The sequence below is a fragment of the Protopterus annectens genome, chromosome 12.part0 (assembly GCF_019279795.1).
Source record: "Protopterus annectens isolate FY-2018-M chromosome 12.part0, PAN1.0, whole genome shotgun sequence".
NCBI lineage: Eukaryota > Metazoa > Chordata > Ceratodontiformes > Protopteridae > Protopterus > Protopterus annectens.
In genome coordinates, this window is record NC_056746.1 from 429,875,016 (window position 1) to 429,890,813 (window position 15,798).

At 37.7% G+C, this 15,798-nt stretch overlaps 1 protein-coding gene across 2 annotated transcripts in view; it reads right to left on the reverse strand.

Annotated features, from left to right (window-relative positions):
- BAIAP3 (BAI1 associated protein 3) overlaps positions 1–15,798 on the reverse strand; it is a 2,552,914-nt gene that overhangs the window by 571,278 nt on the left and 1,965,838 nt on the right. For both annotated transcript variants that reach the window (XM_044089547.1, XM_044089546.1), the window contains exon 14: positions 6,745–6,848. In XM_044089547.1, coding sequence (XP_043945482.1) covers positions 6,745–6,848 — 104 coding nt within the window. The remainder of the gene's footprint in view (positions 1–6,744; positions 6,849–15,798) is intronic.

Genomic DNA, 15,798 nt, shown 5'->3' on the forward strand with positions numbered 1-15,798 from the left:
TAAGAAGGGTATAGAAAAGGGAACAGCTCAACAAAAATACTCAGAAAGATAGACGTGATAAAAGCAATGGACAGTATTATAATAGATCAGGAATTATCATGCACTATCGCAAATAACAAACTAAAAATATTAGCACAGGCAGAAAAACTTAGAAGATACACAGATAAATATAAAAGAAAGGCACAAAATAAGCAATTTACTGATGACCCCAAAATGTTCTATAGAAAATTGTGAAACAAGGTACAAGGAATTGAAAGACCACCAAAAAAGAAGAAAAAGATACATTTTGGAAAAGTATTTATGAAGATCCTGTGGAACATAATCAATATGCTAAATGGATAGAAGAAGTAAAACAAAGAATAAGAAGTTCAAAGGTACAGGATATGAAATGGAATGATGTAATAGCCAGAGAGATTGAAATAAAGTTAAGAAAAGCCTCTATTTGGAAAACCCCAGGCCCAAATGCATTACCTAACTTCTGGTTAAAAGTATTAACATCTTTGCACGAAGATTTGGCCATGAATAAGGACTATTTATATGCACACCCCGAACAGACACCAACCTGGCCTAACAATAGGAAAAACAATGCTCCTACTTAAGAGTGAACCTGCAAGCTACTCTAAAATTATAGACCAATAACTTGCCTTCCAATGACTTATAAACTATAAACTGGAATTGATGTTGACAGAGTTTAGTTATTTAGAAGAAAACTCAGTTGTGACAATGGATCAAAAGGGCAATAAAATGACAATGGAATAAAACTGCAATAAAATGTGTTTATTTTTATTTATTTGACATTTGTTTACTGGGTTGGTCCAACTGGGACAGGAGCCCATTTTCAGTGGAGACCTGAGGAGAAAAGCTCCAATACAGACAATTACAATACATAAGCTCCAATACAGAAAAGTACAGTACATATACATGATTAGAAATATATTTACACACACACACACACACATATATATATATATCTATATATATATATATATATATATATATATATATATATATATTTTACAGAGAAAAATAAAACTTGAGAGTTGTATATAGAACATACAGCAACTGAATTTTCTAATAAAGCTATGATTCTAAAAGAAAGTCATATAGAACAAAGGATCATTTGTTGTTATATAAAGTCATAGTGCAGAACTGTAAAAATGGAAAGAATCTAAGTATGGCATGGATTGACTACAAAAAAGCATCTGACAGTATCCCACATTCATAGATAAAAAGAGTGCTTAAAAATGCATAAGATACACCCTACACTGATTGATTACATCACAGTGACTATGAAACAGTGGCAAACCACTTTGCAATTAAGCCATGATAAAGGGCAAATTATTATTCTAGGGATAAAAATTCAAAGGGGGATATTCCAGGGTGACTGTCTGTCACTGCTGCTATTCTGTCTTGCCCTTAGCCCATTAAGCTGTCTACTTGGCAGCTTAGGCCATGGCTGCAATTTGGCTCCCAGAAAGCAACAAAGTGTAAAGACTTTTCATCTGCTCTTTGTCCTTGATTTAAAACTGTACAGCTCATCAGATGAAGAACTGAAAGCACAACTGCAAGAAGTCAAAACTTTTTCAGATGGTATAAGAATGTCATTTGTTCCTGATAAATATGCAAAAGCAACCTTTAAAGCAGGGAAACTGCAGCACCAAGAAAACATCAGTTTGGGACAAGAATGTGATATAAAAGAAATTGAGCAAGAGAGAGAGTGTATAAATATTTGGGAATTAATGAAGGATCAACAATAAAACATGAACAAATGTGAATAAAACTTAGTAAGGAATATTTTAGAAGACTTAAATTAATCCTGAAAACAGCATTGACATCTAGGAACAAAATTCAAGCTATAAACCAATTTGCTCTTCCTCTCCTAACTTAAGAGTTTTGGAGTGACTGACTGGCCCCAAAAGGTGTTGGATAGATTAGACAGGAAAAGAAGGATGCTTCATGCTCATTAAATGATTTATAAAAATCAGTGCATACCAAGATTACATATTCCCTGTTCCAAAGCAGGTATAGGCCTACTTGAAAGTGATTACATGTATAGGTCTGCAATCGTGGGACTGCACACATATCTGCTGACCTCACAAGACCCAAGCATAGTGAAAGTTTTGAAACACGAGGAGAATAAATCTAAGAAGACCTCCCTGCTTAGTCTAGCAGAAGCATATTAGCGTCAAGCGGGAATAGAAATCAAACCAAAAGTTGATAAAAATCAGACAGCAACTGAATGTGCCAAAAAACAAAAGAAAGAATATAAGGTGAAGGATCAGATGAGAAGGCAAGAAATGTGGAAAATGCATAAACAGAGTTGCAAGTATAAAAAAACTCCTGGAAGAACCTCATGTTGATCAGGATCGAATGCAGGAATAGTTAACGAGAAGAGAATTCAAACCAAAAAATGAAAGGTTAATACTGGTGGCCCAAGACAGTGGGCTATGTACACACTGGTTTACAAAGTCCATTGAACATGTAGGAGAAACATACAAATGTAGGTCTGTAAAACAGAACTGGAAGCAGTCACACACCTCATTGCTGGTTGTGACATATTAATTGCAGAAGGACTGTATACTGAAAGGCATAATAATGTGGTAAGACTGTTGCACTGGGGATTGTGCATTTACTGAAGTAGATGAAAAACACTGGAAATATCAGCCACAAATCATTATAGAAAATGATGAAATCTACATCACATGGGATTGCCCATTACCAACAGATCAAAAGATAGATGCAAGAAAACCAGATATAGAGATCCATGAAAAGAAGACAAAAGTAGCATTGGTCACTGAAATCACTACAGCCACTGACTACAGTGTCTTGCATACAGAGAGACAGAAATATCAGGATTTGCAGGCAGAAATGACAGCAATGTGGAAGAAAGATACCCAGACAGTTCCAATAGTAGTAGGAGCAACGGGTCTTATAAAAAAGAATCTACAGTCGTATTTAGATATGTTAGCAATACATGTAACACTATATGGATTGCAACAGTCATTACTGTGCACATTGTGGGTGCTGTAAAGAGCACTTCTGGCTGACATCAAAAATTAAAACAATACTAATTTTATGAACTTTAATTATACTTTGACTTAGGAATGGGGTACATTCCCATCATGGTATTAGAAACCCAAAAGCTTTGCAGAAATTGAAAGACTGACAATATCTGAACGTACTATATTAGTTAACAGGGGTTATGTGCATGGTGTACATAGAGGGCTTCCTCCTCATAAAATATTTCACGTTCTTTGGGTTTGTACGCAACTTCCATTTCAACAAAGTGTGTTAAGTAAAACACTACTTCCTGAATTTTGTTTTGATTCACTAGTCATAAATCTTTGTTTTGTGTTTTGTTTTTCTTTATTGCATTTGATGCATTTTGTCACCAAAAGCTGCCAGCAGTCTATTGCCCTGTGAGTGTCAGTTAGAGTTTATCTTCAGGTAAATGACATGAACAGATACACCTTCCATTCCTTGCTTCCCTGTGTTGCTCTGCTCCTGGCCTGTAGGCACCTGCTGAATAAGCCTAAGCTGTTCATATTAAGTAGTGAACACAAGCTATATTTGAGCTCAATGTCCACAGGATATCATCTCTGTAGAATGGACAAGCATTAGTCTACTACCACTGACCCTTATAATCAGTGGAGTTACTTGTACCACCAGACATTTAGTGCATCTAGAGTATATTAAGGTTTCAGAAATGGTAAAAATACTTGAAGACTGTTATAAATTCCTCCTCAGAAAAGTTGTTATGCACAGTGCTGTTAAAAGATGCTGGGCAAGTTCAGAAACTTTTCTCACCTTCTATGAACTGCAAGATTTATTTTCTGTGAACCTTATCATGTGCTTTTATTTAGTCATGTCTTATGCTTCTTTAATGCTATCATGGTTGCAACCTCTGTTTAGGAGGCCATATGGAGCTATCCATTATGGAGGGAAAAGTATTTCCCTGGTAGAATGTTCTAGACATGACAGCTAGAGGATGTGGATGCATGTGGCTTGGCAGTTGACTTATATAAGCAGCATTAATTATGACACTAGAGGACTACTGGGGAATAGGCTGTATAATGATCAAATAGATAGCCAGAAAAGTTCAAAGGGACGTCTTCTCTGCCACTGTAGTGATCTGATGCCCCAGTCCCAAAGAAGCAGTGAGACTTGGATAGGTGTCGTTATTAATATTTAGGAAACAGAAAAGTATTAGTTAGGAAAAGTAGGATAACTGATAATGTGTTATACATTATCCTGAAAATCTACAATCCCATGTTGCAGGAATTGGCATGCATGTATGGAGAGTGCAAAGTTAAACTACAACAGCACTGTGAGTCGTGCAGCACAGAGTGCCATTAGCAAAGCAAGCAGAATGCTAGTACAGCATAAAGCAACAAGCACAGCACAGTAAACATAACAAGCAAGCAAACAAACACAGCTACGGGGAGACATGAATAACAGGAAAAGTACATTACAAAGTAACATAACAAAGCAAACAGCTTTGATGGAAAGACAACAACAATTATGGACAGACTGGACATGACAGCAGCAGACCAGCAAGTTAGAATCACACAACATAAGGCAGCACAATATAAGAGGTTTGACTGCATTAGTCAATGTATTAATGGCAGGCAGTGGCGCTTCTGTATCCTACAGAAAGAAAAGCCTGCCTACCCCTGACTTAGGGTACCACGATATTCAGCATACCTCAGTGCATCAAACAACAAAGCATGCAAAGTGTCCCTGTACCACTTTGTGTTACCTTGTTTGTGGTTTTGCAACACTGCAGTCAGCAAAGGTTGGGGCAGCTTGTCTGGGCTGGCTGCTGCCTCTGGTTAGCACAAGAGTCAATGACTGAAAAAAAGTCAAATCCAAGGAAAAGGTGATGTGCAGAGGCCCATATTAGAAATGTTACATTCATGAAGGTGAAAAACTGTGGCATGGAGCATTTGAATGCTGTGATACATTATATTGGTATGTCCCCAAAGTTTCAAACTTGTTCTTACACATCTAATACAAATAGTATAATATGATCCATAGCCAATTTTATCCTACCCCAATCCTTATTGGAAGAAGGCATATGAACAACAAAATATAATTACTTAATCAAATTTAGTTTATGTGCAGTTTACTGTGCAACTTCAAAGTATGTCAGGGCAACAAAGCCTTGCAGGTGACCAGCTTTTCTTGTAATTAACTACAGTTCTTCTGGTTACTGACATGTAAGATGAGGCTTGGAAAACAACCTCTCACATATGAATGGCCTATTCTATTTTCAATAAACAGAAATTGGGGAACTTCTTTTTACTAGCAGGCTATTAGATTTAATAAACTATATTCTCAAATTGGTTGTTCAGCTAACTGAAGTCAGTAAGTTGCATATTACAGATGTAATATATATACCTGTTTATTGGGAAGTTTCTATTATTCTCAATTAACACAGCACACCACTTTCTCTAAACAGACCATCTTATCTGCAGTGACCACCTAAGGGGGTGCTTTCAAGAAAGATTTGTTGATTTCATATATTTCTGAGTAAGATTAACATAGCAGCTGGAGCTATTTTTAATTTAAATTCAGCTTCAAATGCTTAACTAGATCCATTCATTCTGATGTTCACATACTGATAAATGCACAAAAGACCATTCTTAAAAAAAACAGTTTCATGCATTCATTAATTCATATTTTAGCTGACTTAAACAGAATTTAAACCAGAATTTACCTTACTGCTACACATGTTCTAAACAATGTTAAATTCTGACATAATGCATCTTATAATTCATTGTTTGAATTTATTTAACAATTTCATATTCCTTCCTTCCTTCCCCACAGGAGCCCTCCCCTCTCCCTTTTCAAGAATTGCTCTTGAATGTATTGGTGACTATAGCAGCTCAGTTGAAAGAGGTTGCTTGTGCCGGACTGAGCAGAATGACCCTAGAAACATAACGTTTCTAGAGCCGTTTTCACTGCCATTAAAATTTGTCTGTTTTTTTTTAAACATGGTTCAGCATTATCACACTCCATAGCATAGATTTATTTAAGGTATTTATTTGACACATGATTACGTTTTTAAATTGTTTCTTTTATGTGACTGTGCCATGATGCTCCAGACCTCACAAAACATGTACATCTATAAACCCCATGGGCCTGGATATGTGCAGATGTACAGAGAAGGATCCACACAAGTTCCTGAAATGTGGTACAGACTATTAAAGGAAAGGAGCACATGCAGTGCATCGAATAGTTCAAATTTTGTTTGGATTCTCAGTAAGAGAATACATGCATGGTTGAACATTCTACTGCACTGGGAAATCTGCCTTATTAGCACAAGATTCCCAAATTTATGAAAGTTTCAAGGGAAAAAATGATGCGGGCATTTTTTCCATGTATGTTGCTGCTGACAATTCTGAAAAGAAAGAATGAATCTGACAATATAATAACTACTCACACACACATACATATGTGTATACACACATACATACATATATATATATATATATATATATATGTGTGCATGTGTACACACACACACACACACACACACACACACACACACACACACACACACACACAGACACACACACACACATATATAGAGCAAACATACACACAGATATATATAGAAAGGCGCATATGTTTCATCTGTGTGCATATACCACAACTGCTATAAGAAAATTTTAATTATTGTTTCATAATTAACAATTTGCAAATATACAGCATATATCATAAGAAAAGGTTACTACTTACATTACAGCTTGCTGTAATGGTAAAAGACCATTTTGTGAGGCATGATGGGAAAGGATTGTGCAAGCATGTTTACTCAGCTCTCCATTCCAGTTTTCAAATCCAGTCTAAAAAGAAATACAATTGTCAGCAAAATATAAGGAAGAACTGCAATATCTTGATTTAGAAACAAAAATTATCATACCATGAGGAGGGAATAGGCCTAAAGTTTAAAAAAGATGCAGAACATATTTTGTTAACTTTGATGTTATTGTTAAAATCATATTCAAAGTCTGTATATACTTAGCTTTGTCTCTGTATTCACGTACTGCTAATATAACTACAGAATTGGTAAGGACTGGGGGATATAGCTGGATTAACACCTAACTTGTGAGGTGCGATCCTCAGGGCAAAGATCATGGCATCATGGACAGGACACGTGCTTAAAGTGGATGAATGCAGATCCAGCAAGACGCCAACTACTAGTAGTTTGCCACAGGGCTCAGTACTGGGACCACTCTTGCTTGAAATATACTTCTTTGAAGTCAAGGCATATGTGGAAGGCCTCTGGATGACAAAGTTATCCATTGACTGCAAGCTGGGGGAAATCATTGAATCACCCATTGATGTAGATATCCTTCAGGAGGGTCTAAATCAGACAAATGATTGGTGACAGAACCATGGCCTAAATCTAAATGCAAAAAATGCATTATCATACCTTTTAGAAAGTCCAGTACCCCTGCAAATTGCAACATCAATAGCACACCCCTTAGAGTAGACTCAGAGGTGAGAGATCTATAGTAGCCTGAATTTTGATAGCCATGTGTCCACAGCAGGGGTGGCTCATGGTATCAGGCTGCAGGACTATAGCCCCCACCCAGCTGTAAAATGAAAGAAAAAAGAATTAGCTGCAAAGTCCCAGAACTTGAACTGCGCATGCATGCTCGGAGAGTTACGGGTTTCTGTAAATCTGGACTGCTGTTTGACCAGTCCGGATTATGAAGAGAAGGCATCAGTGTACAGATGACCAGAAGTCTATGTGGTTTGTAACCACATAGACTGGAAGGAGATTGGTCTACCACGTCTGCAGTCGCAAAAGACATAGATAGCTACTGACTGGCTCTCGCTGCAAGGGAATTTGTATTTATTGCAAGCAAAGGGATGTCTATAGGAATGAAGCTGCAAGGGAATATACAGGTACTGTGCATGCGTGTGTGTGTGTGTGTGTGTGTGTGTGTGTGTGTGTGTGTGTGTGTGTGTGTGTGTGTGTGTTTTCAGGCTCAAACTCTGTACCTTGGGTACAGGTAGCAAGAGCCTGAATTCCCTATCCATCACCACTTGTGAAAACTGTCCAGATTTTTGACTCATATTTTTGTTCTGTTCTTTCCTCATAAAATCCGTGGTTTTCTGGATTTTTGTAATCAGTGAATGATTGAATTCACTAAATAATGACAGGCATTTGAATTTCAAACTTCATATTCTTCAGAAAAAACATGTTAACACAAAACCTTTTATTCTAGCAATTTTCTAAGTTTATAAGATCAATATTTGAAATTTGTCCCTATTTATGGGGCTGTATTCCCCCATTACTGGCTTTGTCCAGGTGTTTTGTGCTAAGAGGTTGAGAGCTATGGTAAGAACTGAATTCACTAAATGATAGCCATTTAAGGTTCAGTCTTCCTTTCATTCAAGAAACAGCTGATTTGGCATAGTGGTATGGTGCTCTGACTGCAGTGCATAGAGACTTGGGTTAAAGACTTGGCAGTGAAATGCATGGTGGTAACAACATTTTATTCTAGCAACTTTCCAAGATTATACAAGCAATGTTTAAATGTGTCCCTGGTTTTTGTCCCCCTCCCACAACAAATTTTGGCTTTTCTAGATTAGATTTCTTGTTCTGCAAGAGAGAGATACAGTTGAGAGATACAGTTGAGTGTCGAGTGGATTTTACAAGGAGCTTAGAGCTTCAGGTAAAGAGAAGTTTAGTGCTGCTTATGCTAAGTCCACTTGGACTGTTAATAGCATAGCAGGTTGAATAGTTGCTTTTGATGCAGAAGGCTGTGGGTTCTACTCCTACAGTATGTAGATACATTGCTGGTACTGTACTGTCTTTTACTGTTAAAGGGGGTGGATGCTGCAGTCCTGAGAATGTCCTCTTTGGCAGAGATAGCTAGTAACTATGAACCTGTTATCAGTTTGCCATCCATTCCCTATTGCAATTTTACTAGCTTATCATTTTTTTATGTAACATAGGCAATTTATTCCTCAAGGGCAACAGGCACTTTATTTGTAGATGAAACAATGAAATATAAATTTGTTTGCTAGCAGCAACCTCTTCATTAGTTACAGATCTCTTTAATGTGGAATTATTTAGATGACTTTTACTTCTACAGAGATTGTGCATAATTACTGATACTGGTGGATTGTAGAAGTCTGAGTAGACTTTTATGATGGAAATGTTCTGAACAGGGCAGTTTTGTCATTATTGGTGCATGTATTTTGTTTCATTGTTTACTGGCAAAATGTTCAAAACAATCAATTTAAAATGCCCTCTACCAACTGAATTGTATTATATAAGGAATATAATTTAATACAATCAGGAAGATGTTTATTGATTATCTGATTAGCTCAGGTATGCCCCCTCCCAGTTCTTGGTTGGATGTGTTCAATTAGGAACCAGTTAAATCAACTGTCTACAAGCACAAACTTTTTTGTTACTGAATATTTTCACTGATCGAGTCTGAATGCTACTGAAAGTGATGAAGCCAGATTGAAGCAATCACTTCTCTTAGATCTTTGTTTTTTTTTGGGGGGGGGTACTTATTGTCCACACCTAGGGAGCTAAGATTGTCATGTAGGATTTCTGCCACACAATTCTCCCGGCTGAACTATACCTCTCAACTGTCCAGATTTTCACAGAATGAATAGATTTTTGCTTCTTATTTTTGGTTTGTTCCTCATAAAATTTGTGGTTTTCTGGTAAATCTTTTAGGAATGAAGTCACTAAATAATGACAGACATTGAGTTTCAGACTTTATAACCTTCAGAAAAATGCATGCTAAAGCAAGGCCTGTTATTCTATCAGCTGTCTAAGTTTATACAAGAGCAATTTTTAGTAATGTTTGTTTGTTTCCCCAATATATTTGGCCTTATCCAGATTTCCAGCATTAAGAGGTTGAGAGGTACGAGCAAATAAATCACTTTATAGAAATAGATATATCCAAACCTTTCAAGTGTCCCATATTTTGGCTCAAAATGTTGCTGTCCCCCTAATAATCCCTCTGCAAAATGGCAATTTTCAAAGAAATGTGGTGGGTTTACAATTAATAAATAATTGTAATGATCAGAGTTACAGATTACTTTAACTTCCGAAATGCATGTAGATTTTCTTATTTTGTCAGCTGCTCAACTTAACAGTACTAACATTAATAAAGTGTCCATTCTTTGATAGGTTCCCAGCTGTATTGTGTGGCTATTTTATATTTTTGCATCACATTGTTGGTCTGTTTTTCATAAAAATGTGTTTTTTTGGAAAATAATAAGAAAATAATGACAGACATTTAAGTTTCAGATTTCATGCCCTTTAGGAAATTCATACTAATGAAAGACCTACTATTCTATTATCTTTCTAAGTTTATAAGAGCAATATTTAAAAATTGTCCTTATTTGTGGACCTTTGTCCCACTTCTATTTATGGCTTTTTCCAGATTTCTTGCTCTGAGGTTGAGAGGTATGACAGGGCTATCACCGTCAGCCAGAGACATTTCAAATTGTGACATACTTGTTGTACCCCACTCCCCCATGTAGTGACTCTGGATGTGTCCAAGCAAGGCAAGGAGCAGTTATGCAGTGTAAGTGTGCAGAGTATCCCCCCATCCAAGGTTGACACAAGTACTACAGTGGCTTTTCACCTGTTCTTGATTTTGCAAAATGTTTTAGTTTTCTGTCATATTTTTATACTGTTGATTTATGCTTCTTATTATTCAGAAAATGCATGTTGTTGCAGTGCCTGTTGCTCTGCGTTTAAGTAGCAATGCTTTATTGACCATCAGGTAAGCTTGTCTGAGATTGTAAAATGCAAGTAAGCTTTAATAAGCATACTGTTAAAGAATTATCAACATTGAAAGCCTTTTTGTTGTTGCCATGCAGAGAATATTTACATAACTAGATAATGTATAACCCTTAGGTATTGAAATGCATATGACAGTATTTGCAATAAACGACAGGATTACAGTATTTTCAGAAGCTCATTACATTTGTTGGAGACTTGCAATCATCTTTGCAGGCTTTATCTGTAAACTAAACAGAATGCCAATCTATCCATAACATGTGCAGTAATCCTTTAAGCAATTTATCTTGAGCTTGTTTCTTGTTTGCTGTTCACTTTTTACTTTGATCATGTTTTCCCCATGAAACAAGTCGAAAGTGGTTGTCAGGCAGCAGGTTTTTTTTGGATAAGAAACATTTTTACAAGTAGGGGTATCACAGAAATTGCTACTTTCAGCATGTTACTTGGTACTTTTCTAAAGCTGAATATAAATTATAATTAGAACTGCAGTGCAAGGAGAAGTGGTTTGAGTTGAGTGCTGCTTGTTTTTCTTATACTTGATTTTGACTAGCATTCCAGTAATGTATTTAAAACGTAATTTATTTTTTCATGCCTCACAACCTTTTTGTTTCCATCTAGATATTAAGTAAGCTGTCATGTAGCTAATACACTGAAATATTTTTGTTCTTCTCCACTTCATTTTGTCTTGATTGGACTCTCATAATGACGGTTTGGCACCCAGACAGCGTATTTAACTAAAGTCCCAGTTTTTGTGGTTTTGAGCCTAGCTCCACCTCTTTCTAGTTGGTCACACTCCTTCCCATTGGCCCCACCCATTCAGCTGTCTCCTGCAGCCCCCCTTTGATTTGAAGTCACCAGCCACCACTGCTCCAAAGGATGGAAATCCTTTTATGTGGCACAAATTATAAGTAAAGGTATGGCATTCAGATCAAGGAAATTATAGTCCCGCTGTACTCAGCCCCATTAGACCAATAATCAAGTATAGTACATTTTATTTATTTATTTATTTATTTATTTATTTATCATTTGTTGACTGGGAAAGTCCGACTAGGTTCCACAGAGCCTGTTTTCAGCGGAGGCCCGGAGAGAAATGCTCCAGATGCATGTCTTTGGAATGTGGGAGGAAACCAGAGTACCCGGAGGAAACCCACGCGAACACAGGGAGAACATGCAAACTCCACACAGAAGGCACCCCAACCGAGAATCAAACTGGTGAGCCTCTTGCTGTGAGGCGACAAAGTTAACCGCTGCACCACTGCACCGCCCTCATCAGTTGTCATGTACTTGACTAGGCACTTACAGCAGTTGGAGTGACCTCAAAGGTTCCTCACAAAAAAAAAATACTGGATGTAACCAACATGAACTATGTGGGTAGACTAAAAGACCTATCCTTTTACTCTGCCTCCTACCAACTATTAAGTGGTGACCTATGCCTGACCTTCAGGGCACTCACAAATCCAGCCCTGATGGAGCTGCTACACATCCACAAGTCAAACAGCATGAGAGTCACTCAATATAGGGATCTAGACTTAGTGAGTCAAATAAAATATGCTGGAGAGACAGATATGTGTCTCAGAGATTGCCCCTTCTTTGGAACAGGCTACCTATTCACATTTAGCAGACCCCTTCCATGGCCCTCTTCAAACGCAGTTTGGATATGGATGGGGAATCACAAATTCACACCTGGGGTAGTACCTATGTCTCTTACGGACAGGGACAGTCTGTGAGATACTCAATGCAGCGACACAAATCCATGCCATCCTCTTGGCCCTAGGGGCCATATAATAGGTAAAATTGGGTTATATTGGCTAGACTTGTAAGGGCCCTTAAGCCATTAACCTAGTAATCTCCTATGAACCTATGAAATGCCAAAGACCATGACATCAAATGCTCAGATCAGGAAGGTTTAAATCCCAAAGCATAGCATCCACTCCCAGAAGGTACTGTTATACAAAACTAGAGCAGTATAACTTTGGATCTTTTTTTCAGTCTGAGTCATATGTACTGAGCACATGCAGTCACACTGACCTCAGTATATGCTCACCAAGAAAGAGAGTACATATTACAGATGAAAACTGAATGTTAAGACAATGATTGTGAAACCTTTATGACATAAGTGCTGTATAAAATATGAGAGATTATAATTTAAAATACTTGTAGTTTCAAAGACTTACACTGAGACTCTTCTGATTCTGTGAGCCATGAGGTACATGAATGAAGTGTGCAGGTGAGCCAGACTTATACATAATTCATTTTCAAGTTAGAGGTAGTGGATTCTGCACTTCTGCTTGCTCTGTCTGGTTTGTTTAACTCTCAGCACGATGTTATGGATTCTGCACTTTTGCTTGCTCTGTTTGGTTTGCTTAACTCTCAGCATGATGTTATGATAATAAGTCTGACAGAGCAAGATCTAAGAGACTAAGGCACAAGAAGGATGATGTGACAGGCCTCATTGGGGAATAAAACACAAAGAGATCAAAGGTAGAAGTCTCACTGGGGACTAAGGCATAAGGAAAATGAAGTGAGAGACCACACTGGGGAGTAAGGCAACAGGAGGATGAAGTGAGAGGCCTTATTAAGGAATAAGGCACAAGGGGATGGAGTAAGAGGCCTTACAGGGGAATAAAACACAAGGAGGATGAAGAGAGACTCTTTACTGGGGAACAAGGTAGCAGGAAGATAAAGCAAGATTCCTCACTGGACAATATGGCACAAGGAGGATGCACTGAGAGGCCTCACTGGGGAATAAGGCACAAGGAGGATGAAGTTAGAGGCCTCACTGAGGCAAATGGCACCAGGAGATAAAGTGAGAGACTTTACTGGGAATAAGGCACAAGAAGAATGAAACGAGAGGCCTCATTCAATGGGGAATAACGTACTAGGAGGATGAAATGAGAGGCCTCATGAAGGAATAAGGCACAAGGCAGGTGAAGTGAGAGGCTTCACTAAATGGGGAATAAGGCAAAAGGAAAATGACATGAGAGACATCACTGAGGAATAAGGCACAAAGAGAAAGAGATGAAAGGCCACACTGAGGAATAAGGCACAAGGTGGATAAAGTTAGAGGCCTCACTGGGGAATAAAGTAAAAGGAGGATGAAGTGAGATGCCTCATTAGGGAATAAAGCACATGGAGGATGAAAGGAAATGCCTTACTGGGGAATATGGCACAGAGAGCAAGAAGTGAAATGCCTCACTGGTTAATAAGACACAAGGATGATGAAGTGAGAGGCCTCACTGCTGAATAATACACAAGGAGGAAAAGGTGAAAGGCCTCACCGAGTAATAAGGAGCGAGGAAGATTAAGTATGATGCCTCATTTTGGAATAAGGCACACAAATAGATAAAGGGAAATGCCTTACTGGGAAATAAAGCACAGGGAGGAAGAGGTGAGAGACCTCACTGGGGAATAACTCACATGGAGGATGACGTGAGAGGCGTCACTGGGGAATAAGGCACATGGAAGATGAAATGAGATGCCTCACTGGGGAATAAGGTATAACAAGGATGAAGTGAGAGGCCTCATTGGCAAGTAAGGCTCAATGAGCTGTTTCAACTGAGCAGAACTCAGACTGTGTAGGACTTGGAATGCTAATACTAGAATCTTAAAAACTGATCTGGCAGTGACTGGCAACCAGTACAGATTACAAATCAGTTCTATGGGTGGCACAGGAAACAGCAGCCAAGAGTCTATCTATGAATTATTTGGAAGATGATAGATACCTTATTTAACAGTGCTTCATGTCACCATTAGCAGTACTTTTTGGTTTCATGTTTCATTAAGACCTTTATTTTTTTTCTAATAAAACAAATGCTCCCCTTCATAAAGTTAGCTTCTGAAGGCATGGAATAATGAGTGATTTCTTCAGGGTATCTTCTGTTGGGAATGTCTTTAAAACCTCTGGTAAAGGTTTGGTCTGTTACCCTTTTTGGATATGAAACGGGTCACTTGTTTCTCATTTAAAATGCTCACAGTCATCCAACTTTTTTTGAGTGAAGGTCTGAACATATATTCCTTTTGAGGCATGATCTCAAGTTGTTTGGTTGTACTGATAATGGATAAGAGGTAACTTACATAATTTCCATGGTAGCATCTTGCTTATCAGGTGATCCAAATTCAGCTGTTGAGCAACTGGCTGGAGATCATCTGTTTTGAATGTATTGTCAGCTGGTTTGTATATGTTCTTTGTGTTCCATCTTTTATATGAATGGTACGCTTTGTGAGATCCTAGCTGTGCAACAGTTTGGCATCTTTGCCATTTGGCTGTTCTGTAGTCTGTGGCTAACATCTGCTGACCAATGATAAAATTACTTTATAGTCTTCACTTGTTAGCCAGTGGTAAAATGTGACCATATTCCTCATATTTGTATAATGAAATTTTGTTTTGTTCACTTGTTTTAACATGTGCTGCTTCATTAAGATCCATATGGAATATATATTTCTATTTAACTCTTCTGATGTCAGACAGAAGGTTGTGTTATGTGGTATTATGATAGACAAATATGAAATTAGCTATCTGTGTTGCATGGGCTTAAATTTCAAGGAGTGTGTTACGGATAGTAATGCTTTGTTTTGGCAGAAATTAATGCACATTCTGTTAGCAGTATACTCCACTGTGCCTTGTTACAGCTCTAGTGGGAAGATATACATTATATCTAGCCAACAATACTTGGAACAAGATTTTGCAAATCTGATTATTTAGATTTCAAATAATCATACAGTGGAGCCAGAGTGTTTTCACATTGCCAAACTTTGGAGGCAGTTTTTTTTTAGTCTTGAACATTATTTGATCTTTGAATTGTTACATTTAGAGACAGGAGAATGTGGTGGTAGAGCCCTCATATATGGAGATATAGGAACTTGCTCCATACAAAAATGCTTTTGTTCTTTTTTTGTGTGAAACTTGACTTTAGTCATGGTAAGTTTCTGTGATATTTTGGGTTGTGATCACAGTAATTTAGTGTAATTCTGGCTACCATTTCCTTCGATACAGCTATGTTTGATCCTTG